This window comes from Ochlerotatus camptorhynchus, unplaced genomic scaffold (genome assembly GCF_037179485.1).
Source record: "Ochlerotatus camptorhynchus isolate MF236.1 unplaced genomic scaffold, CSIRO-AGI_Acam_v1.1 ptg000258l, whole genome shotgun sequence".
Lineage (NCBI taxonomy): Eukaryota > Metazoa > Arthropoda > Insecta > Diptera > Culicidae > Ochlerotatus > Ochlerotatus camptorhynchus.
The window spans coordinates 990,929-1,018,154 of record NW_027040748.1 but is presented as its reverse complement, the minus strand read 5'-3'; the positions used below and the strand labels follow the sequence as shown (position 1 = coordinate 1,018,154).

Sequence of the window (27,226 nt, the reverse complement as noted above, 5' to 3'; positions counted from 1 at the left end):
GTTTGTGGTTTTTCAATATAAGTTTCCTACACATATTGGAAAACCAATCTACTAATTGTCTTCGAAAATTGAACATATGGTTTATGAAATATAGCTAGATGAATAACTAGGAAATCTTAAGCTTTTCATCCGGAAAATCATTACATCATATCTTTGAATCGAGATTACTGCACAACCAAACAAATCATGTGTGTTCTTGACCCTCCATTTGGAAGGGATTCCATTGTATAATTTGATTGATTTATTAATAAAAATATTATAACTGCATTAAAGAGACCGATTGTTGAAAGGTAAGCAAATCATCGAAATAGGGCCCTTTTCATATCGCTCGAATTTTGTAATGTTTTTAAGATTTTGACTTGAAATTCTCTACACTTATTGGAAAACCTATTTACTAGATGTGATCCGAAAAAAAATATTTAAGAATACGATTTATAAGGTATGACCAGATGAGTGACATTAGGTCATTTTGAGCTTTCCGGCATTCTTCAGCATATTTGTAAATAATTTAATTTCATGCAACTTTGCTTGAGACACCATTTATCTAGCTCTATTTTTTTCCTTGATTTTTTTCCGTCGATCTTGTTTTCCGTGCTATTGACGTCAGGGAGGCAGCTCCCACACCAGGACCCTACCTATTGACCCATCAATTCATGAACCGGGGACCAACGACTTCGAAGGAAGGCGTGATCAGAGATGTTATGTCTCAGAACATCCCGGACCCACCCACTGGGATTGAACCCAGGCCTGCTGGGGTGAGAGATAATCACGCTTACCACTACACCACCGACGCCGCTAATTAAATTTTGATTTAACTATGTAGGTCTGAATTATAAACCCTTCAAAATGGTGGGTCTAGAACACATACAGCTTGTTCGGTTGCGGAGTAATCTCTACTCAAAGATATAGTTTCTAAAATAGGGTGGCAACTCAAAAGTTCAAACAAAATTTCCCCAAAATTCCAGGTTTTTCCAGGTGTTGTTACCTGAAAAAACCTGGAATTTTGGGGAAATTTTGTTTGAACTTTTGAACTAAACTTCTAGGTTCACATTTTATGCTGGTTTGATAAAAATAAATGTCATCTAGGGTAAGGTGGAGTAATATGTGCCCTGGGGTAATATAATCAACAGCGTTTTTCTCGTACTATTAAAAGATTAATTGATACAAACAGATTCCCATTTAAACAGTTCAGCAGCGCTTCTAGTGATTCTGGGTGGAAACCCATTAAATTTTATTTGAAAAACACGTAAATAAGCACTGTTGGTCATATGGCGTGTAGAACCTCACCTTACTCTACTTTGACGAGTTAATGAGTGATTATTAAATATTTTAAATGAAGTTAAAATCACTGCCTTCACTTCTCATTCACTTCAGTGCACAGTTGGCATTTAAGCTGTGTGCTTGTTGCGTCTCCATCGATTAATAGCAACTAGTAGTAGTCTAGTTGCATAGGAGCATTGAGCGAAAACCCAAAATTTGATAACTTTAAAAGAATATAACTCAAAAATGAAAACAAAAGCACATCGCTGATTTTGTGACAGGGGAATTTACATATTCTCGGCAACCTAAGCAGCGACCTTCTTTCTACAGCCTTTTTCTCTATGGAACGCACACATATGCAGTATTGGTTTGCTTACAATCTTTTGCTGCCAGCTGCTCTAACAATTTCAGTCGAAAGAATTGTCAAAAACTGTTTTGAAACGCTTTTACAAAGCTCCAATCTTCTCTAGTGAGAGCGTGTATTGTCGGCAACCAGTTTTTCTTCGGCAACCGTTCCATTTGAACTGCATGTAAATCTGCTGTTCTATTATCGGCAACTCGAAATCAGCTACAATTTGAAGTGCGTGTGTTGCATTTCAAGAAAACCTTGCTAGATTGCTTTTTCTCAGTGGTAAAAATACAGTCAAATTGAAGCTGAAAGCATAAAGAATCGTTTGCATGCATTCTGCGAAGTATTTTCGTAAGAAAATCAAGTGAAAATAGTGTTTCAATTTGGGTTGCCGAAAATAGTCTGTCATGCCGAAGCCGTCATTTCCCCTATAATGTGTAAAAAAGCTTACATTTTCAAGGAAAAATATAAAAACATAATGCGGTCTCTATCTACAAACCATGAAAACCATAAAAAAACAATCAATGTTTTTCAAAACAAAATCTTTTTTTTTTAAATATTATTATATTTTCCCTAAAAAATATTTTTAACTTCCTTTCATTCAATATTTTGATCTTTTAAATCGACCCAGTTACGAATTTTTGAAAAATAAAATCCGGGTCTAATAATAAGTTTATATTTCAAGATCCCAGGAAGTATTTTTTTTTTGATAATTTAAGACCTTTTTTAACATTTTGATTTAATGTAATAGGGGAAGTGAACGCCTCATTGGAACGGTAGAGGGATTCCATCCAGAATGAGCTGAAAAAACCTGAAATCGTGCTCGACCATCTTCGATTTGGATGATACTTTGCCCATATTTTCAGTATGATAGACCAAGTATTTTCCGCAGGAGAGGAGACCCTTTTGACTCAAGGATAATTTTTGAAAAGGGCCTATGTGTTTTTGCACACATACTTTAAAAAAAAAAATGTAGGTCGAATACAGTTGGTTGCAGAAAAAAATTTACTTTGAAGGAGTTGTAGGAAACTAATAAGGCTTTATAAAAAAAATATACACGGAATTTTTTTTTCGTTTTTTTACAAAAAAAAATAAATAAAATAAACCTCAAAATTCAAATAACAAAAAAAACGTATTTTTGATTTTTTTTTATATTTTTTTAATAAAAACTTGAATAAAAAGCAGAAGTTTTGAAAACAACTCCAGGATGGACAAACTCTTAATAAAAAAGTTTTTCTAAGAGCAACTTTTAAGGCATTTTTGAAACTTTCATTATTTACGGCAAAATGCTCAGTTTGATGTCAGTATATAATTATAAAAATCATTTCAAACGATAGTGCTCATATCGATAAACTTCCTAAATATAACCGTTTTCGAGATATTTCAAATTTACTTTCATCAAAATCATTTTTTTGTAGAAAATAAGCCATTTCCATAAGTTAATCGTGATTCTCCATCAGCATTGATAAGTTTAGCAAGATACACATATATTTACCTTCAATCTGTCTTTTGACGATTGAACGAGCAGACAACCCGTTTAGAATTTACAGGGGAAATGAAAACACTATTATTTTAAATATAGAAACCAACACAAGTTAAGTTGCACTTATTTTCATTATCAAGCGTAGTTTCATCCTATTTAAGTTGGTAATATTGATGTACCTATCCCTCTTATTATTTTAGGTACATTATAATGTCTTCCATGGCATTCCAAAAGAGCTTCTCTGTTAGAGTAGCTTCAATACCAAAATAATATTTATTCCTGAATATCCAAATGGTACCTTCGTTTGTACATATATAAGCATGACCATCCTTTTGAAAACAGACATCACTAAAAAAATCTTTTTGAGTGAACAAGTATAATTTGAATATGAAATTCAAGAAGGTCGAGTGTTGCAAGCAGTTTCCTAATAAACGGTGTTCGTCAAAGCTTCGCAAATTATACGAAAATTTGATTGAAAAACATAAGTTCCTAGAGTGGACATTTAATTTGGATACATCTCTATCAATCTGTGATACGTGTCGCTTGAATTTAAATAGAATCGAACCATGTGCTGAAAATCTGAAACCAGAAGTGCAACCGTCAGTCATGGACATCGTGGAGCCGCAGCCATCTACATCTCGACATGGCCTCGAAGAAATACCATCAACTACGTCAATAACAACAGCATCATCTCAGGATAGTGGAGAGCAACAATTTTCCAGGACGCATACTATTGAGCTATTCAACAAGGGCATAGCTGGTATCAACGTATCGCCAATATCGACAAAAAAATTCCAGAATGTTAACTATCCCCGGAGAAAGTATATGGACATTACCAATGGCATTAAGAAACGCATCTTCGGTTTTCAAGCGGAAGAAGATGACCTGGAGCAACTAAAATTGAAAGCTACGGAACACAATGAGATGATCGGACAACTGAAGGAGAGATTTGCTGATCCAGGTTCATCGAGAGACGATCAAATAAGGATTCTGACGATTGTGCCGAAATCTTGGTCAACGCAAACGGTAATGGACGAGTTTGAAACAAATAAATACATTGTATTGCAAGCTCGATGCTTGGAAAACGGGAAAGGAGTATTGGCCACCCCCAACAAAAGGTTAGGACACGGTTTGGATCCCGAAATTAAAAACGAGGTGTTGCAGTTCTTCGAAAGCGACCAGATAAGCAGAGCCACGCCAGGAATAAACGATTACGTTTAGTGAAGAAGGAAGGTAAGAAGATTCATTTTCAAAAGCGACTTTTAGTTTGTACATTGCGAGAAGCTTTTATTACATTTCAAGAAGTTAGTAAAAATAGCATTGGATTTAGTTCATTTGCAGCACTAAAACCAAAGCATTGCAAATTACTTGGTAGTTCAGGTTCTCACAATATTTGTGTTTGTACCATCCATGAAAATATTAATTTAATGCTTCATTGTCTTAGAAAATATTCATTCGAAAAAGATATCAACCATTATTTTGAAGAAATATTATGCAGCTCATCATCCAGAACTAAACATTGTTATCTCCGCGAATGCAAACGTTGTCCAGGTCTCTCAGATTTTGAAAGAAGTTTTTCAGAAAAATTCGAGGAACAGGGTATGTCTGAAATATGTTTTGAACAATGGGTTTCAACTGATCGATGTAGTTTAGAGAAACTTGTAAAACCAGTAGATGGATTTGTTCCTTATTTTTGCGAAAAGTTGGATAAACTGGTATCCCATGATTATATTAAAGCTCAGCAGTCTAGTTTTTTGAGAAATACAAAAAATACTCTTAAAAATGGAGAAGTTGTCATAATTTGTGATTTTTTCGAAAATTATTCATTTGTTCTTCAAGATGCTGCCCAAAGTAGTTACTGGAATAATCAACAAGCTACTATTCATCCTTTTTGCATTTATTATTCAGAATCAGGTATAATTAAAAATTTAAGTTTGATCGTAATCTCTGAAGTTTTAAAACACGATACAATTGCGGTGCAAGTATTTATTTCAAAATTACTGACCTTTTTGTAAACAAAAATTCAAGTAAAAAAAGCGATGTTTATGTCTGATGGAGCTGCATCCCAATATAAAAATTGCAAAAATTTTGCAAGTCTTTGTAAATTTAAAACAAAGTACAATATTGATGTTGAATGGTACTTTTTTGCAACTTCGCATGGCAAGGGACCATGTGACGCGATTGGTGGCACATTAAAACGAATGGCAAGGAACGCAAGTGTGGCTGTAGAACACGAACATCAAATCACAAGTGCAGCAGAGTTTATGCATGGGCTTACCAGAAGAGTAATGATTATTTAACAAAAATGTCATTTTATTTTGTGTCACAAAAGGAATATATGGAAAAGCATTTTTGAAAAGGCCAAAACGATCCCAGGTACAAGAAAATATTACTGTTTTGTTCCTATTTCCAAAAATAAAATATCAGCGAAACTATTTTCGAATGACGAAGAACGCACCATTCATAACATATAAAAACATGCCAATCAAAAGTTCATCAAATAAAAATATATCCAACGAAAAGGTTTATGTTCAAGTTATTATTATTATTAAAGACGATCGAAAGTAATAAATGTAAGATGCAAATAAAAACGCATGGGTATTTCATTTATTTATCTTATTTATCTTATAAGTTTAAAACCAATTTTCCAATAGTCTATTGGTGCAAGGGTAAGCTGAAGGTAAGTACATGCATATCTTGCAAAACTTATCACATTTGATGGACAATCACGTATAACTTATGAAAAGGGCATATTTTCTACAAAAAATTGATTATGATGAAAGTAAATTTGAAATATCTCGAAAACTGTTACATATAGGAAGTTTATCGATATGAGCATTATCGTTCGAAATGATTTTAATAATTATATACTGACATCAAACTGAGCATTTTGCCGTAAATAATGAAAGTTTCAAAAATGCCTTAAAAGTTGCTCTTAGAAAAACTTTTTTTATTAAGAGTTTGTCCATCCTGGAGTTGTTTTCAAAACTTCTGCTTTCTATTCAAGTTTTTATTAAAAAAATATAAAAAAAAATCAAAAATACGTTTTTTTTTGTTATTTGAATTTTGAGGTTTATTTTAATTTTTTTTTTGTAAAAAAACGAAAAAAAAATTCCGTGTATATTTTTTAATAAAGCCTTATTAGTTTCCTACAACTCCTTCTTAGTATTTTTTTTTCTACAACCAACTGTTTTCGAACTACATTTTTTTTTTAAAAGTATGTGTGCAAAAACACATAGGCCCTTTTCAAAAATTACCCTTGAGTCAAAAGGGTCTCATCTCCTGCGGAAAATACTTGGTCTATCATACTGAAAATATGTGCCATGTATCATCCAGATCGAAGATAGTCAAGTTAGGTGACTGACCGATTTGGCGTGGAATTGGTCGGTACTAATGGATATTTTTGGTCGCTATTGAACATTTAGTCGATTTCTGAATTTATGTATGGGCCAGAATTAGGGGCATTTAGACCGACATTACATCCATTTCCCCTATACACAATCTAAAAGCCCATGACCCTTGGAACTATAAAACATACTTTATCAGCTAATTAAGAAAATAGAATTCCTCAATTCAATAGAACTAAAAGTTTGAGAATTCCCTGATTGCTGGCCGAATTCCCTGATACTGGCGAGGGGGGCGACAAATCTAAATACCAATTCTAGATGCTCAAAAAATCTCACACTAGCAAATCAATCTTCGGAAAATCTTCTTTCATTTCTCGCATCTAATTGCATCGCGCATCATCTTTTTATAGGAAATCTTCAGAATCGTCATCAATCTTCTTTCTATCTACTCAGCATGCGCGCAGCTTGCCACAGTAAAACACAACCTTTCCTGCATCGTAGATAGAGTCGTCCCCCTCGGATACTGCCAGGTTTTTCTAGGCATTTTTAAATTCCCTGATAATTCCAGGTTTTCAGGTATTTCCACTCTGTAAAAATAAAAACAAACCACCAGAAGCCAAGCACTTTAGAACAAAATCCGAAAAAAGGTTTTCATAGAATACCAAAATGCGCATTTTGACAAAGTTTGGTTGAAATCGGTGGCATTGACTACTACCAACAATCAATACGAAACTAACTATTTAAAATTGGCTCACTACTTGACTAGCCAACAAATCTATTAACGTATCCCATTCTAGTATAAATTCCAGTACTACACTATGTTTGTTTTGATTCGCTATGAAAGTTTGACAGATAAAATGAGGGGTTCGTGGATTTTCCTATGTTGCGAGGGGTGCATCGATTAGCTTGGGACCGAAGATAGTACCAGAGCTGAGCCAAAAAGATGAGCTCGTTTCTTCGGGACCTTCTAGTCTTAGAGTTACCTCTATGCTACTACATTGTGTACATTTAAGCTGTATTTGTCATATATAAGGGTGGAACGGTCAAAATTTGGTCGACCAAAATTTGGTGTATTTATTTTAATGCACCGTGCACTTGAAAAATTTGAACACCCCTCATTTTTAGGTGTGTGCCAACATTCCGGCTCTTTTTTGTTATTACCATTTACTATTTAGTTGTCCAAATGGTGTCGAAGCAAGACGAACAACGTATTAAAATGTTGCTCGCGCATAAGCAAAATCACAATTTTTCCTACGATGACTTGGCAAACGCTGACGACTGCTAGGAAACCAGGATCAGGTAGAAACCGAAACCTGGATGCCCCACGGCCAAAGCAAGAGCACGTAAGTTGTACACGACACTGTTGACCAAATTGCCAGGTCAAAAGTTTTAAACGGCTACCGCAAAAGTTCCCAAAAAAATACTTGGTTTGGTAGTTGATTTGCACATGTGGTCTGAAAAGTAGAATTTTCGTGACAACTGACAAGATATTTATGTTGCCTTTTTTTTTGAAGAAACACAGTTATTCCGTGCTGTTTTGGCCAGACCTCGCTTCCTGTCACTACGGGAAAATGGCTCAGGAATGGTATACGGCCAGAAAATTCCAAGTTGAACCCGGAGCTGCAACCAATCGAAAAATATTTTGCAATCGTTAAGCGAAACCTAAAGAAAACTCAGAAAAAGTTGAAAATGAGAAACAGTTCACAACAAAGAAAGTTGATACAACAGTGGTACCAATTCTGATAGATAGTGTTAAACGTAAATATAATACAATAATATTCCTGTATTTTGTATCCGTTGAACTACAAAAATAAATAAAGTTTGAACATAATCAGTGTGCACATAATGCACCCTTTAGTTTTGAGAGCAGTTCTTATGTTCTTAATCCTTAACATTTTTTTTAGCCACCATAAGTTTCATAATGCAAATTTTTTTAATTATTATCCAATTTTATGGCTTGCAAAACTTTGGTAACTTTTCTGGTCAGGAACATATTTGAGTTTAATATGAAGTGTTTGAAAGATCACAAATATGCAAGATTCCAATTAATTAGGTATATTATACTTTAAGCAATAACAGTTTAAAAAAGTAAAAAAAAAATGATATACTTTTGTCGGATACTGTTGAGTGACATTTTAAATACAAAAGTTTTAAGTAGTACAAATCAAATATCTAATCTAATGTAACACCAACACGGTTTGTTCACGAAAGCATCCTGAAAATAACTTTTTTTTTCTCAAACATGTGTTTTTCCGTTAGCACAAATTAAAATTCTCATTTTTTCGTTATCACCCGTTAAAACTAGATTTTCTTTCCATGTAGGTTGTCAAGACAAACGAATTCCTTCCTTTCTTTACCTAGACACTCGCTAGGACGAACATATGGACGTCATCTTCCTATGATCCTGTTTTTATACACTTGTCACGCCAAATGTTTACAAACAGTAGTTGCCTAATCCTTCCAAATCAACACTTTCCACGTGTTGAAAATATGCTTCTGAAAAGTCTTATCCGATTACTTCTATTATACGCTTTCGTCATCGTCCCAGCATCATCTCGCCTCGGTAGCGAAACTAATCAATCATAATCAGATTTCGCTTTCACTGGTGGTGGGGTCCATTCTGTGTCCTATCTAACCCTCCTAGATGAACCAGTGCTTCTTTGATGTTGGACGCTATTTCAGCGAATGGTGGTGAATGAAACCAACGTAAAGGGGGAAACACGCACAATTATGCATGCACATATTGATTACATCGTGTTATTTTTATGATAATCGCATCATCGCAACAAAAGACATGAACCACGTGGTGTCTGCCGTGTCACGAATAAAGCACCCTCCACATAATCTACATTCCAGTCTAGCGTATGTTAATTCATTCAACTGTAGGTGCATAGTTATGATCAGTAGAGTAGAAGCACTGGGGTGGGACACCATTTTGAGCTTAGCCTTCGCCTCAGAAATTTTATAATTTTGGTTGCCCCAAAGTGCTAAGTTAATCATAAGGCATACGACATCATTCTCATAACAAATCTATCCTTATCCATTGCAGTTCCCATGGAAATGAAATGTTCGATGCCAAACGGTCCTGTTGGAGATGGTCTCACTGTGTTACCGCCAGCAAACGAAAATAACAACAATTTAAACAACGTCATCAATAACAACACCGGAAACACCGGAGCCAATAGTGGTGCCAACAACAATAGTTGTAGTGCTGGTAAAACATCCTCACTACAAGCAACCTGTTCACCGGTGCAATCAACCGCAGCTGTGACCACACCGCCAACCTCCGGACCGGTGCCTGCAATGGGCGCATCACTGGCCGAACGCTTGGTGGCAGCCGTTGGGGTGGGAGCGGCCACTGTTGAAACCTTGTCGACAGCCCAATCGAGTGCGACAACAGGCTCGGGAAATGCAACCGCCACCCTGTGTGGTCAATGCTGTAGCCCCATATGCGATCGATACATAATGAAAGTGGTGGACACATCGTACCATGAACGCTGTTTACAATGCACTTCCTGTGCCATCCGGTTGATGCATTCCTGTTTTATGCGGGACGGAAAGCTGTACTGTCGGTTTGACTACGAGAGGTGAGTTTTCTTTGTATTGTCTAGAGGTTGGTTGGGCTTAGGCATTCGAATACCCGACCGATTCATTTACATAGTAGTGTCTTTACCGATTGAAAACATACATTTAGGATTCATACTGCACGAATATGTTCAAACGTATTGCAGGGGTTAGGGGAGATGGGGGTAAAATGCCAATGCTAAGGAAGAACTCTGTTTAATCCACCATGTGAATCGATATTTAAGTGAACTGACATCTGTTGAATTATTCTATTATATTATCTAGATATTATAATTGATATGCTTAATACCCCATACAGACTACCCAGACAACCAGAATGCACGTATATTCAAAGTTGTTTTCGTTATATACAAACATATATACAAACAAAAAAATCGTAAATAATGCAAAGAAATGGCATATACGTACAAAAGTGGAGGCCATATACGTGCATATTTTAATTTAATTTTAAACGAGTTGATTTAACATCATATACGATTTGATCTGTAATAACAAATTCATTTTGAAAAGTCTTACGATGTAATCTGATTTAATTTGTGATACAGTACGACGGAAAAATGAGTCATCGCATATAAGTCGGAAATATGCATTCTATACGATTTAACTTAAACATAATGCGAAGCATGCCATTCTTATATGCGATTTTGACTTAAACTGTAGCAATTTACGATACTGTCTGTACATTGTTATCCGACTTCTGGTTGTCTGGGTATGGCTTATATCATGTAATATGTAATATAGTCTTGCAATGAGCACTCATACATACGATTTCCAGTGAAAACTAGATTTTTGAGTACTCATTGCAACACAGCCTATATTACATGATATAAGCCATATAATACGTTCAGACTACAGAGTTATAACATGTTATAACGCTATCTTGATGGTGGTTTCTGTGTTGCAATTATTTGACAACCGTTATAACATGTTATAACTCTCCAGTCTGTACAGCGTTATAGTCTGTACGAGGTATTAGGCTAGTTCACTAGCTCCAGCAGCTCAACCAACTGGCACGAATTTCAGTTGTTCCTAAAATCTCATACTGGTAGATGCTGATGTCCTGTTGACATTATGCTGACTGCTTTTCAGTACAGTGCTAGTACACTAGCGCTAGCAAAAAAAGCACTGACGTAAACATCACATTAGTACCCAAAATTAGGTAAGGCGGGTTAAAGAAGTTTTCATTTATGGAATTTTCTACTAGCTTTCTACCCAATAGTAAGTTAGTTGTACCCAAAAGAGTAAACATGATTATACGCAACGTTGGGTCCTCCGTTTTTGACAACATTTGAAGGAGAAAAGGAGGCAAACTAGTCAAAAGTAGGTAAAAGTGTACTGGCCGTTGGGTACTTTTTTCTTCCCGAGGGGTGTATCGATTAGCTTGGGACCGAAGAGAGTACCAGAGCTGAGCCAAAAAGTTGAGCACGTTTCTTCGGGACCTTCTGGTCTTAGAGTTACGTCTATGGTGGTACTATCTCCGACAAAAAGACATGAATGATCATACAAATTACAAAGGAATTTCTGCTCAAAGCACAAAACTGACATCTGCCGCCGTGTTCGCGGAAAATGTTTATCCTAGCCACAAACACGCGTACAAAATGTATGACTTGGTTCGTGTCTAATCTATTTTGGACAAATTATTTTTTATCTAAATAAAACATTTCTATGGTTTTGACAGATGGGATCGCTGCACATTTGAATCGGCCGTTATGGATTCTCGATCAAGAGTTAAGTTTAAGTTTCATGTCAGTTTGTCGGTGGTACTATACCTCCGGTTCTTTGCAAAATCCTGCCAGTAGTACTGCCAACCGTCTGTTCCATCAAGGCTAAACTTCTTTTCATCTAAAAAGAGCACGTTTTTCCATTAATCGGTCCAGGAAATATATGTTTTTTTGCGAAATTGAAGTACTTCAAATTATGCCGTTCTGATAAGTTGGGCTTCCCTAGTCTTTTACGCCACTCCAAGCTCTCGCTGCTTGATAGAATTTATGCACACGACGTGTGTTCACCGGATGCTCCAACTTCGCGTGGATTTGTAATGCTGTTCTTTTCTGGTTCGTTGCAATTCTACAAATTCTTCGTTTATCCTTCGGTGTAAGCTTACTTTTCCTTCCACGTTTCTCGATGCGGCCACAGTTATCAATATTTTTCAAGAAGCTTCCGACTACCTTTGTTATCGAAAAAGTTTTCGATCGATTTCTCTATTAGAGAGACTTGATTTTGACATTTTCTTCGAACGTAAGATGTTTGGATCGACCCATGGCTGCTAAATTACAGGGAATAAATCCAATTTGACTACAATTTGAACAAAACTTAGACCTCTGCTCGATTTGTTAAAAATCAAATCAAATACCTGTCAAATGAGAAGTGTATTTGGACTCACTTGTGACCGTCGAATATGATACCAGCAGAGAAATTCAAAGACGCATTATGGCAGGGAACCGTGCCTACTTTGGACTCCAAATAAAATTTGCTGCAGCATGGTTGACTATCAACAAGAGGCTGATAAGACTGGTTGTCCTTTACGGCCACGAGACCTGGACCATGCTCGTGGAGGACCAACGTGCCTTGGTGTTTTCGAACGGAAGGTGCGGACCCTTTGCAGACTACGAGGCTGTCGACGTGTGGCCGTGGGTCGAGTAGAGTGGAGGTGACATCTTCGGACAGCAGACATCATCAAAAAAATCAAATCTCACCAATGCTCAAGATCACGCTTTTGATTTTTTGAGCAAACAACTGCGGTTGATTTTGCAAGCTGTGATATCGCAGCTCGGAATGTCAAGTTAACCAGCTGCAAATCACAACAAATTTTGGTGAGATTGAGTTTCATGATTTTTGCTTTACACCCGAACGCAACCGAAACTTCTATAACGGCTGGCAGCAGTCACTTCGTGTCTGTCATCGGTGAAAAGTAAAAAGAGATAGCAAACTATACTTTCTCTGTCTAAGAAAACTCTCATCTTGATTTTTGCACGTTGTGAATAGTCTCGCAATACCAAAGGAGCTTGTTAAGTCAATATCAAGCATAATATTTTGTTCCAACATCACGCGTGATATTGAGAGCGTATGAGAGCGGAAAAACATCATTAGATTTCTCGATGAACATTTCAAATGGTCCTATCTGCTTTGATCGATTCTCTTCATCGACTTTCTCTTTTCATAACCACTGCCATGCAAACAGATTTCGCGCTAATTCTACCACATAGTTTGATAAAGGAGGTTCTTATCTAGCGTACAAAACGTCAAATACAACAGAGAAAGGTTTTGCAGCTTAGTTATTAACGAAAGAGAAAGTCGATGAAGAGAATCGATCAAAGCAGATAGGATCATTTGAAATGTTCATCGAGATTTGATTTTGCCAACACTGATGGTATGTATGTTGTTCTTGTAAGTTACAAGAAGAGGTTGTTAAGTATGTGTTTGACTCACTAACATGCATAACTCGACAGGTTAAGCAAGTGAAATGATTAAACAGTTGGAGAGATAGAGGAATATTAGCGTTGATGTCACACACTACGAAAACGGCATGTAAATTTCAGTGCCTGAGACCGACACATGCAAGCGGCTCATATGACATAAGAATCAGTTCAAAGAAAGGAGAAAATCAATTCAATCAAACGCAATTTTCGTCGAGCTGCGTATGTTTCGATTTCAAAACATTTAATTTTACATGACAATGTTTGTTTTCGTATCATAATTTACGTCAAAGATGCATTACGTCTCGTGTAAAAATAGTAATTTCTAAGTGTGCACTTATTTCGGCCTGATTGTCCCTAATATTGGACCCATACTGGATTGAGCAACAAAAAATAGTCATTTGTGTTGTCCAATGGAAATGATCTTAGAAAAAAAATAAAGAACAGAATATTTTTTACCGTTCAGCCCAATCATTATTAGAGCCATTTCCCTTACTAAAGTTGTGGGTAGACGTCAAGTTGAAGGGATACAAGGACAAGTAAAAAGGGTTAAGATCAATTGACCATCCTATGGTTGCAGTTTTTTCATCACAAACTAGTAAGGTTACCCACGTGTGACTACAAAAAGACAAATTGAACATGATTTATTCTGCACCGCACATTCTGATTGTCATTAAAAAACAATTTATCATCTGCTCAAACAATGCTTCTTTTATGCTGCACACAATCTAGCATGGCTTTAAACTCGCACCAAAGACTGTAGGAATCATGCATCAACATCATACGGAAGGGAAATTTTTTTTCGCCTACCCTTGATTTGAAATAGGATATGGTTGCAGGAATTGTTTGTTACCCGTAGAAGGGGAAAAAGGACATTCAAATCGATCAAATTTATGCTGATGTAACGATGAGGCGTACCGGGTGTAAAATTACCCTTTCGCATCACCGTAAGACACATCTACCACATCTACATGGGCTACAGCAGAGAGTTGATTCGATGATTAATTTTGAACTCACGTTCTTCGCATGCTAAGTAGGTGAACACTTGTTTCGCCATTTCGTTGGCTGCCGGACTCTTTGCATTAAAGTGACTTTTCCTGAAGCCACCGGTTTAAAAAGTACAACTTTACGATGAAGGCAAATATGTTTATGTCATCTTAACGACAGGCTGTGGAAATGAAATAGGTCGTAAGATAAAATCTGATGGGCAAAAGGTTCTAACTTGTGGGGCGAGGAGATTTTCACCCTCGTTAGGATCGAATGTCTGCGCTCTGTTTGGTGCCTGCTGGCTCTGCACGGACGATTAGGTAAAGCAGAACGATCCAAAAAGCAGTCATCTATATAGTGCATTTTTTATTTCTATTTGCGGAACCCCTCCGAAACGAGTTCCTACTACAGTTAGCACACCCTTGGAGAATGGGAGCAGTCTGAAAGGTTCAACTGGCCAACCAGAAATGGTCATAAAACGGATGACGGTTATTTGTCTTTCGGATACTTGGAATCGTTTGACCATTGGACGCATTCTTGTATGTATTCGGTGATTCTTTTTAGCTTGGCCTATAATACGACTTTTGGTGCGCCAATATGCGGGGACATCATTCATGGATCATTTCGAAACAATTTTATGAGCTGAGGTCGTTTTTCCAAACAACAGATAGGGCCATGTGCTGACAGTCGTTGCCGTTATGAGGGGCTGGCAGTGTAAAATCATTATGCCTGGTGTTTTTTTCCTTCTCATGGATAAGCTATCCGACGGCTAGCAGCTGGACCGAATTGACAGTTATGGAGGCCCATGGTCAACAGTTGATGACGATAGCCAAAAATACAATCAGTGATGCGTAGTCGGGTCTGAGTCGGAAACGTCTTTGAAGCATAGGAGTCAAAATCAGGGTACGATATGCTAGAATGTATACGCAATTGATACTGATAATAATACACTTTTTGTGCAACCATTTTTCTCTAGATTAATACCTTATTTACCTTATTTAAATCTCCTCGGTAAAGGCTATATACACGGAGAAAATAAATTTTAAGATTTGCAAAACCTAATCACTCCTAAAATCTTGATAAAGGCCCTTTTTTTTTGAAGATGAACGAATTTTTACATTTGCTAAACCTAAGCACCTCGGTAAATGACATATTCACGGAGAAAATAGATTTTTAGATTTGGAAATCCTAAACACACCTTAAATCTCGAGAAAGTCCTCAATCACCGAGCTAAATAGATTTTAAAAATTGGGAACCCTTAACATCTCTAAAATCTCTATGTGTGTATGTGTGTGTGTATTCAATCTAACTCCCACTGACCGACACTGGTATTATGGAAGAAATCTACTTGTAATCTCCATGTTGGGAATTAATGATAGCAGGTTTAATCCGGGAGCTAGAAAGTGTTAGCTCTATTGCAGATCCTGCAACCCATTTCAGAATGCCTGGTAATTCACATCCATTCCTAGGTTACTTTCACAGTAAGCCCCACATGTATGCAATACTATCATCAGATGGATGATGGTACGCATACACACTTCCAGATTAAAAAGCAATGGTCTTGAATCCGGCACGTATTTAGTTGTTGAACGAAATGAGCATGAAAACTTTGTGTATGATAGAAATGGTCACAGCAAGCTCGGCGATATGATGTCAATTAGCTACTTGAAGACGTTTGGTCCCTTTAAACATCTTGAGTCGGAACTTCTTTGAGCTGTTCCTGGCACCAGAAAAAAAAAGAAAAAATATGTGTGTCCAACTTCGACCACAGCACACTTTGATCCACATCCCTAAAATCTCGATGTAGGCCTTATTTATGTAGATAAATGGATTTTTAAATCGAAAAAGTTATAGGGTAGGTGTACCAGTTATGGCAATACGTTCCTTTTATGGTGAGTTCCAGTTATGGCCTATGGAATTCCCATAAGCCATAATTGGAACACACCATAATAGGAACGTCTAGCCATAACTGGTACAACTACCCTATAAATGAATGATATAAATTAGATTTGAAAAATCCAAACCCCATAAATCTTGATAAAGGCCATATTTAAGGAGATAAATGGGATTTAAGATTTGGAAAACCCGAACACCCCAAAATCTTTGTTTGCACACTACCGTACTAAGGTTTTAAAATCGGTTTCAACGTCACTTTTCGTATGCGAGGAATAGCAACCCTCACAAACCATTACAAATGTGTAAAAAAAATTCAATCGGTGGTTCTTGATCCACTCTTACTCTCTAACAGTTTGATTGCGACACCGTATCATCAAATTGAATATGAGTATCGACTCAGCCAGTTGAAATTTTGCGATGTCTGTTTGTGCGTCTGTGGACGTTTACCAATCTAGAAATGCTTTCTCCAAGATGGCTAATCCGATCAATATGGTTAATATCTCATATGGCATGTTACTTATGTTTTTGTTTTAATGGAGGGAATGGTCATATCTAGGTGTGGCGAAGATGCAATAGTTTTCGAACCATTAAATTTAATCATTGAAGAAGAAACCGTACGCACTTGCACTGTGTCTAAACATCAACATGACCAAAGCGTGGAGATCAGAAATATAGGAAGGTTGAGCATGGGTGATGCCCAGTTAAAATTTTGGAGTATATATTCTGATATGCACAATCATATACGATCTAAATAAGGATGTACAGATTAGCTAGAGGCCTATCATAGTGGAGACCATATGCATTCACTCTGGCAATTCTAATTTATGAACTGGCCCCCGAATTTAGCATTGGAGCCTAATCTTTTTTTTTCTAAATAATATCAAAAACGAGGTTATATTGTGTAACAAAGGTTATATACACCTGCCTGGTTGATAAACAGATTTAAAGATATGGAAAACCCAAATCATGATTTAGGCCGAACTTACGGAGAAAATCGGGTATTCAAACACCTAAATCTTGAAGGGTGTTTCGCGATTAAAGCCGAGCAATTCCCTACGAATTCGAAAATCGGTTTATTTTTGTATTTTTTGATTTGGAAGAAAATTTGCAGAAACGTTCCTTATGACCGTCTATGCCATTTTGCTTCTTCATATCGCCAATTTGAATTCAGCCTTATTTTTGAAAAGGGTCTATACTAAAATATCAAGCTTATCTTCAGAAAACTTTTACTCGAAAACGGTTTGCCCGATCGATTTGGTGTCTTGCGCAATATTGCAGATAATGAATGAGACTATTTGAAAAAAAAATATGCACTCTAAAAAAATGACCCAACTTTTTTTAATTTCAAATAAAATCTTAAAAACAATTTTTTCTAAAAAATGATTTTTTGCCTTTTTTATTTGTTGATATGTTTTAGAGGACAACAAATGCCATCTATTGCACTACAGTTCAAGATGAAGAAATGATGGACAAAAAAGTAATGATATTTAAAAAAACACAAGTTTTTGGAAATATATCCAAAACTTGGTCCAATTACTATTTCGACTTTATATAATGAAAGTACACCAAATTTACAACGTGGGTAAAATTTTGCTAAGTCACACCGTTTTCTAGATGTAGTGGTTTGAAAGTTAACATTTTTAAAATGTTTGTAGTTTTTGGTCATTTTTAAATGTATTGCGCGGTTCTCCAGTTCCGACAATATTTTTTTTTCGGAAAGATCATAAAATTTTACAATAAAAAAAATAAAATGCTCTTGGTGGCTCATCAATATATTAAACGTCTTGTAAAATATAAAAATAAAACAATGCAACATTTTTTCATGCACCTTATAGGTATAAACTTGTTGCTAAAATGCTAAAATGCTACTTATTGCTAAGCAATTCATGATACCAAGTGGGTTGGTTTTGAATTACGTACGTCCATATATAAGCCAAATCTGACACGTAATCAACATTCAAATATAATTCGCTGCACACTTAGAAATAACTAATTTTACACGTGATGGAATCCATCTTTGACATAAAAGATGAGACGTAAACAAACATGTAATATTAAGTGCTCCTAGACTGAAAAGTTTGTTGCTCGACGAAAAGTACGTTTGATTGAGCTATATTTTGCGTCTGTTATGACTTAAATTTATGTCAAAATAGACGCTCGTATATGTCACTCTCAGAGCACCTAAATTTACATGAATTTTTCTAAGTGTGTGTGTATCTGTGAAAGTGACCTGCTTAAGCTCAGTAATTCAAAAGACATAGTGGTAGTTAAAATGGATACTTTTTATTATAAGTGCATAACCGTGTTTAAAAAAAGTTGCTCGAAAAATTGCCGAAATCTCACGGATACTCATATACAGAATTTGGTTGATCTGGGTTTTGCTGAATAGAACCAACTTAACAGTAAATTGAAAATTTGTGATTCTTGTTGTATACAGCTTTCTAAACGTGCCAAACTATCAAGTAGCGACGAGTTATCGAACTGCGATGAACAAGATACCAACATGAATGTTTTAAGTCAGGAATCTTTAGTAACTGTACCATCAATAACATCGGTAGAAACAAACGACTCTAATGTTGGCAGCCTCAATTCTCTTCGAAAAATAGAATAATTGAAAATTATGTTGAATGCCGAAACCCAAGCGTCGTTTGGCCGCGACCAGGGTAGACGCGACACGCGACGCGACGCGATGTGACTCACGCAAGGAATAATAATAAATAATAAGATTCTTTTGAATTGGTTGCGTCGCGTCGCGAATCGCGTCTACCCTGGCCGTACCCTTATGTTGAAGGTCGCCCGTAACTATGGGTGCTCCCGTTACGATCGGTCGGCAGTGCAGCCAACTCCACGGCTGCTGCGTGGACAATTAGAAAGCACATATTTGCTCTTAATGCAGACGCAAATTTAGATGATAAAAAAACTGAATATTTTAATGAAATTATTGAACAGCTTACAGAAAAGTTTTCGAAAGAAGATACAACGAAAACTGAGAAATTTCAGCTCTTGACCGTATAACCTACACAGAAAAAAAATATGAATTTTAATGGTGATGTAAACTTTCATGCATGCAAAAATGCATGCATGTAAACTTCCTTTTCACGTAAGCTAGCAGCTTGCAAGAAATGTTTCAAACAAAGGTGGACAGTTGCTCATGATCTATATTGTAAACTTGTAGGATATATGACGCTCCATTTATGTGTATCATAGTAACGTAAATTTACACTACTTTTTTTAGCTGTGTAGATCAAGAACAGTTCAGAAAATTATGGACACATTTAACACAACCAGGTATATGGCAACACAATCTAAACAACTTTAAAAACGATAAAGGTGTACACTCCACTATTACTTCGAGGTTAAGCAGTGGATTGAGTGATGATACGAAGGAACTTGTTCTGCAGTTTTTTGAAGTCGATGAAACCAGCAGAGCAATGCCTGCGTGATTGCGTAGCAATAAAAAAAGATGATAAGCGTCAGTCGGTTCAAAAAGGTTAATGACGACCAACTTTATGGAAGTCCTACAACCGATTCAAAGAATTAAATAGTGAAGTACAAGTTGGGGTTTCAACCTTTGCGAATCTCAGGCCTAAGAACTGTAAATTGTTAACTAGTTCAGGGACACATTATGTGTGTGTATGTACTATTCATGAAAATGTTAATTTGATTATTCACAACTTAAAGAAATTTGAAGTCGATTACAGATAGTTTAATATGTAAAAGAAAAGCAATAGATTGCTGCCTACACAGATAAAAATTCTGAATTTAAATTGTGATGTAAGCATTCGTTCACGTAGACTTGTATTTCATTTCACGCAACCGAGCAACTTGCAAACAATGTTGTTTACCAAGATGGGCTTTTGTATACTATATTCGCTACATTGCATGAAATGTGTCAGGATTTTACATGATATATAATGTAAACATATCAAGAGCCACATGTGAAAAGGGCATACAAGCTTTTTGTAAACAAACCCTTTTCACATGTTGTTCTGGATATATGATATGTGACGTTCCATTTATGATGATGCACATAAATGGAGCGTCATATATCGTTGAACAGAAATTTACACTACTTTTTCGAACTGTGTATGACGCTGTGGATTCTTCTGTTTTTCGAACAAAATTTATTGGAAGAAATCGTGAAAAAAGGCTTTAATGAAATACAATTTGAAAAATGGGTCACAGATTTGATATAGAAACATTAGTTAAAGAGCCGGATGAATTTGTTTCCTATTTAATTGGAAATTAGATAATTTTTTTTTTTTTTTTTATTATAGTCACTTTAACGCTCTTGGGTCATTCGTGAATTGTCCAGGGTGAGATTTGAACTCGTGACTTTGGCGTGAGTGGTATGGATGCTAACCACTACGCCGGGGTCGCCCCCAAAATTAGAGAAATTAATACCTCATGATTTTATAAATCAACAGCACCCAGACAACCAGAAGTCGTATAACAATGTACAGACAGTATCGCAAATTGTTACAGTTTAAGTCAAAATCGCATATAAGAATGACATACCTCGCATTATGTTTAAGTTAAATCGTATAGAATGCGAATTTCCGACTTATATGCGATGAATCATCTTTCTGTCGTACTGTATCACAAATTAAATCGGAATACGTCGTAAGACTTTTCAGAATGAATATGTTATTACAGATTAAATCGTTTATGATGTTAAATCAACTCGTTTAAAATTAAATTAAAATATGCACGTTTATGGCCTCCACTTTTGTACGTATAAGGCATATCTTTGCATTCTATACGAGTTGTTTGTTTGCATATATGTTTGTATATCACGAAAACAACTTTGAATATACGTGCATTCTGGTTGTCTGGGCAGTCTATGTTTTTGCAGAATACAAAAGAAAATTTACAGGAAGGTGGATTTGTGATTTTTCAGAAAACTACACATTTGTATTACAAGACGAAGTACAAAGTCATCACTGGAATAATCAGCAAGCAACTATTCATCCATTTATCATTTATTTTAAACATGAAGGAACAATTAATCATTTGAGTTATGTAGTATATGTATATGTATTTCATGTCGGACGGAGCTGCATCCCAATATAAAAATCAGATATTTTTTTCTAGTCTTTGCCGATTTAAGAATAAATATGGAATAGAAGTTGAATGGCATTTCTTCGCAACATCGCAAGGAAAAGGTCCATGTGATGCTATAGGAGGAACACTGAAACGTATGGCTACCAGAGCTACACAGTTCGAAAAAGTAGTGTAAATTTCTGTTCAGTATGATGCACATAAATGGAGCGCCACATATCATATAAATTTACATTATATATCATGTAAAGTTCTGAGACATTTCATGCAATGTAGCAAATATTGCATACAAAAGCCCATTGTTGTAAACAACATTAAATCACTATTAAAATTCAGAATTTTTATCTGTGTAGTCTAGCTAGAGAATTTCTTTTGTTATGCAACTACTGAAGAATATAAAACTCATAAGCACGAGCTCAACGAACAATACTCAAGGAACTCAAAAATACCACTCATTTATTCCTATTTCTGAAAGACAAATAAAAGTCAGACACTTTTGAAACTGTAATAATGAAAAGAAAATTGTTGATATTACTAAGAATTAAAGTATGGATTTTTATTACAAGTATATCAATCTAACAATGTAAAAATAAATGAAATCATTCTCGAAAAATCGCAATTATAAGTTCTTTGCATATCCTAACGAGCGCAATATGTATTTGCAAGAAAATAAATTGTTTTAAAACATACACATTCCGGATAATTTAGATCATATCGATGAGCCACCAAGAGGATTTTCATTGTAAAATTTTCAGAGCTTTCGGAAAAAAAAAAATATTTTTGAAACTGGAGAACCGCGAAATACATTTAAAAATGACCAAAAATTACCAACATTTTAAAAATGTTAACTTTCAAACCGCTACATCTCGAAAACAGTGCGAAAATTTTACCCACGTGCTTTTTTATTGTAAATTTGGTGTACTTTCATTTCAAAATAGTAATTGGACCAAGTTTTGGATATTTTTCCAAAAACTTGAGTTTTTTTTTTTAAATCATAACTTTTTTGTCCATCATTTCTCCATTTTGACCTAAACAATATCAACAAATAAAAAATTACAAACAAAATTTTTTTTCGAGAAAAATTGAAATTTAAAAAAAAAGTTTGGTAATTTGGTCTCATCAATTAGCAGCAATATTGCCCACGACATCAAACCGATCGGGCAAACCGTTTTGGAGTAAAAAATTTCTGAAGATTAGCTACACAGCTAAAAAAAGTAGTGTAAATTTCCGTTACTATGATGTACATAAATGGAGCGTCATATGTCATACAAGTTTAGATTATAGATCGTGTAAATTTATGAGACATGTCATGTAATATACCATATATTGTATGCAACTGTCCATTTTTGTTTGCAACATTTCTTGCAAGTTGCTAGTTTACGTGAAAAGGAAGTTTACATGTATGAATGTTTGCATGCATGGATGTTTACATCGCCAGTAAAATTCAGAATTTTTTGGTGTGTATATATTTTATATATTATGCCCTTTTCAAAAATACAAAATTAAATTAAATACAGAGAAAGGGAATTGCTCAGCCATATTTACGGAGACAAACGGGTTAAAAGATTTGGAAAACTCAAGCCGGCTAAATATCGCTCACCTAAATACCCCACAAATTTTAATCATAGCCATATTTACGAAGATAAATGAGTTTAAAATTTGAAATTATTTTGTTAAAATTTATGGAGAGAATCAATAACACCAGTTTTCAACACCAAACACTCTTCAAATCGCGATTAAGGCCATATTTACGGAGTTAAACATGTTTAAAGATTTGTAAACCCAAAATCATGATTTAGGGCAAATTTTCGGAGAAAATTGCTTTTACAATATCGAACACCTATCCCCCCTCAGAGAAATTCGTTGTTGATGATTATCTGGGAGATGTATAATATTTGTAAAATTTATTGCATCGTAGATTTAGCCTAGTGTGGGTTTTCTCTGGAGCTGAGGAAGATGATCGGAGGAGTTAGGTCTTAATAATTTGCCACTTTTGCCACTTTTGCCACATTTGCAAGTTCCTTATAGATCATTTTACGAAATGACAGGATTTAGTTTGCCAGTCAGATTTTGATTACAGCCTCCTTAGGTAGCCTCCTCTATCTGATCAGAAACGTCTCGTAAAATGCTTCATACACTGTTTGGCGTCGTATCACAGTGACGATTTCATTGGATTAGTTGTGTAACACCTCATAGCGCTGACTTATTGGTATATAGTTGAGAAAGAGAGAATCGCTAATATAAATCTCAATAATTATCTCACGCTAATACCCCGTTCACATTACAGTCTATATCACGTAATATAGGCTGCCTTGCAATGAACACTCATACATAGGATTTCCAGTGAAAACTAGATGTATCAGTGCTTATTGCAAGACAGCGTATATCACGTGATATACGCTGTAATGTGAACGGGGTATAAAGCAATACACCAAAATAGCTTTAAGCTCTGAATAAGAACTATAGTGTTGTACAAATTTCAGCAGGTTACACAATTGCTCGTCTTTTGAAATCGCTTGGGAAAAGCTTGGGAATTACGTCAAAAACTTTTCTCTAACCGGAAGCGGCCATCGTGGATTTAAAAATGGCTTCAGACATCGGTTTCTGGTCCCTAAACACCACGCAGATTCCAAAAATACCCCATTGTGGAGAACAGTAATGACCCCCCTTTTTGAAAATCTTTTCTAATGTTCTATGAAACCCATTTCCAGTTGTCTTATTGCACCAAGTTATATCATAAACATCCATCTAGAAGATGAATGAGAATCATTTGGAAATACGGTTATGCGAAATCATGGAAAGATAAAAGTCAGATGCTTGGAGGGGCCGACAAAACCGGGTCATTACTGTATTTGACTGAATTTTCAAGCATTTCTGTAACCGGAAGCCGCCATCCTAAATTTCAAAATGGCTTCAGATATCGATTTCCGGTCCCTACAAGTCTTCCTAATTAAAAAAATACCCATATTGTGGTGTATCTGGCAATATTTTCAAAAAACTCTTTTCACGAAGTAAATCTCAAATAACGAGTTTTATTACGCACTAATTCGATTTACGATTTGGTTCGTAAATCGAGGTTCCAGTGTGTATCGAAAATCACCATTTTCTACATTCCGTATAGCATCGAAGCAAAATCAAGGCCTGCTTTGATCAAATTTACGCAGCAATCAATTTTACGGATTTTCAAAATCTTCCGGTGGGCCATCTGGTGACCACTCGCAGTCAATGGCCAGGTAATGGCTGACTAAAAGTAAATTGGTACGCACAAAAAGACCTGTAATTTGTGATTCAATAAGTTAAAAAGTCCATTAATGGTTGCTTTACAGTACTTTTATTGAAACTTCAAAGTTACAGCATTGAATGAAATCTCGATCCTTCCTCTTGATGGAGCCCATTAACGCCCGTACAGTGGAAACGGACACGGAATCAGCGCATTTCTTTTATTTTGCCCGCATTCGCTGGATGCCCTTGACTGCCCCGCCGCATCGTCGAAGTCGCTGCTTTGAAATTGCCTAGTATTTTCCGATAGATCGCAATTCTGGGAAATTCGGAGGATTCATTAGCTTGGGGACAAAATCGATCTTGTTGGCAGCATACCCCTCCAGAATCACCTTGGAGTAGTGGCAGATGGCCAAATCGGGCCAAAAGATAACTTTACCCCTATGCTTGCGAATGAACGGCAATACACGCTTTGTCAGGCATTTTTCGATGTAAACTTGGGATGGTTCCGTTTTCAGGCCACAACTGCAAATCACTTGCCAAATGATGGCCTTCTTCGCGAACTTGTCAGCAAACACGAACTTGAATCTTCCCGCCACATCCCTACGTCCAGTCGCGATGTAAAACTATATTTACGAAGATACATGAATTTTGAGATTTGGTGAACCCATGGCTCATGGCAGATTCTTGTCACTTCCACCATGGTATCCAATAGTGTTAGCAATGTGGTCCTAGGTACTTTTCCTAACCATTAATGATGTTGTTTTTGCATACTTTGATTTGTCGCATGATAGGTTTTCAATCATTTAAAAACAAGGCGACCCCAGAGTTACCAAAAATCTATTGGGTTCTATGAGAGCCTGAAATAAACACTGGAATTTGTTCCATTAAAACTGGGTCAGCCATCGCGATGCATTTCCGATTCTCGAACTGAGTCGAACGGTATATAACACTGACCCTCCGAGTCTAGATCAAAAAAATGTTTTTCGAGTAATATTATAGCCTTTCGGTACACTTCGGTTTACGAGAAAGGCAAACACAACTCAACAATCATTAGCGGATATTAGTGTAAGAAATAGGTTACTTGTTACATACTTTTCGTTTGTCTTGCTCTCTCCTTTACAGACTTTACGGGCGGAACAGATGTCTAGGATGTGGTGAGAAAATTAGCGCGGATGAGTTGGTAATGAGAGCGCTGGATAATGTGTTCCATCTCAAGTGCTTTATCTGCGTGGTGTGCGGGGTTCGGCTGCAAAAAGGCGATCAGTACGTCATCAAACAGAGCCAGCTGTTCTGCCGGCCGGACTATGAGAAGGAGGTGGAAATGTTCCAAGGATACAATTACGGTGAGGTTTGGGAGTTCCATTCTCAACTGTTATGTTTGTTTAACGAGATGGTCATTCTGTAGATGAGTATTGCTGTGATGATATTTTTCAAACGAGAATCGACGGCCGGCGTGGACCGAAACGACCTCGAACTATTCTAACCACTCAGCAACGGAGGGCCTTCAAAGCGTCGTTTGAAATATCACCCAAACCATGTCGGAAGATACGGGAAGGGCTAGCGAAAGACACGGGTCTAAGCATACGGATAGTGCAAGTAAATTTAGTCACACTATGATTGCAATACGGTATGAGTAAACTTGTGTCTTCCAATCAGGTATGGTTTCAAAATCAACGGGCCAAGATGAAAAAGATACAAAAGAAGCAACTAAAAGACGGTAACAAGGGAAACCACAATAGTAGCAGCAAGGGAAATGAATCCCAAGATGAACTGTCCGAAAGCGAATCGAAACTATCTCTCAAAATCAAGGATGAAAATTCAAGTAAGTACCAATCGTTGAACCATTTTTCAATATCTCCGCAAGGCAATAAAGCATTCAAGTTAAAGTCCTTAACCCCAAAGAATGAGTCAAGGGTAAATAAAATACCTGAGAGTAACCCACTTCCCCATCCGGTAAAATTCCTCCCACATCTTCCCGGAAGGAACAGCTTAACACTTCCATTCAAAAAACCCTTGACAACGACGGATCGACACGGTACATACACAACAAAGCCTCCCTGTCAAAGGTGTGAAGGAACTTTTCATTTACATTTCGGCATACTTCTGTTCTTGGATACACATTTTTGACACCCAGAGAGTGCCATTACTCTCTGTCATGCTTTCGACTGCGTGTAAAATACCTACTTCTAACCCATCTAACAACACTTCGGCACACTGCCGTGGCTACAAAAGTGGAAAACGAACTCTCTTTGCCATATAGGTAGGTATGTATGCATATTTATATTTGGTTAGCGAGTGCGAGGAAGGTGATATGCCACAGGGCGAGAGGAAACCTTTTGTTTTGTCACATGGTTTTGGCCCACGGAGTGTGGTGTCTGGATCATTGCCAGCTATTTGTGGTGAAGTTGGAAGTAGAGTTTAATGTAGTTCAGTTTTAACGTCAAGCTTTATCACGAAGTACTTTTTGCGAGGTTAATTGTTAATACTATGTTGGCGTTAAGCAACGTTTGTGTCTGATGGAAACTTTTGTTTTCTTCATATTTGAAATGGAGAGGGGCTAAAAATCGGCAGTAAGGGATGTTTTTTTTTATTACCAGACAAAATGAACCGAAAGCAAGGT

At 36.4% G+C, this 27,226-nt stretch overlaps 1 protein-coding gene across 1 annotated transcript in view; it reads left to right on the top strand.

Annotated features, from left to right (window-relative positions):
- The window catches only part of LOC135705142 (LIM homeobox transcription factor 1-alpha), a 77,905-nt gene that overhangs the window by 12,085 nt on the left and 38,594 nt on the right, over positions 1-27,226 (top strand). The window contains exons 2-5 of the mRNA XM_065226728.1: positions 9,489-10,026; positions 25,729-25,949; positions 26,012-26,202; positions 26,263-26,428. Of these exons, the coding sequence (XP_065082800.1) occupies positions 9,489-10,026; positions 25,729-25,949; positions 26,012-26,202; positions 26,263-26,428 (1,116 nt within the window). The remainder of the gene's footprint in view (positions 1-9,488; positions 10,027-25,728; positions 25,950-26,011; positions 26,203-26,262; positions 26,429-27,226) is intronic.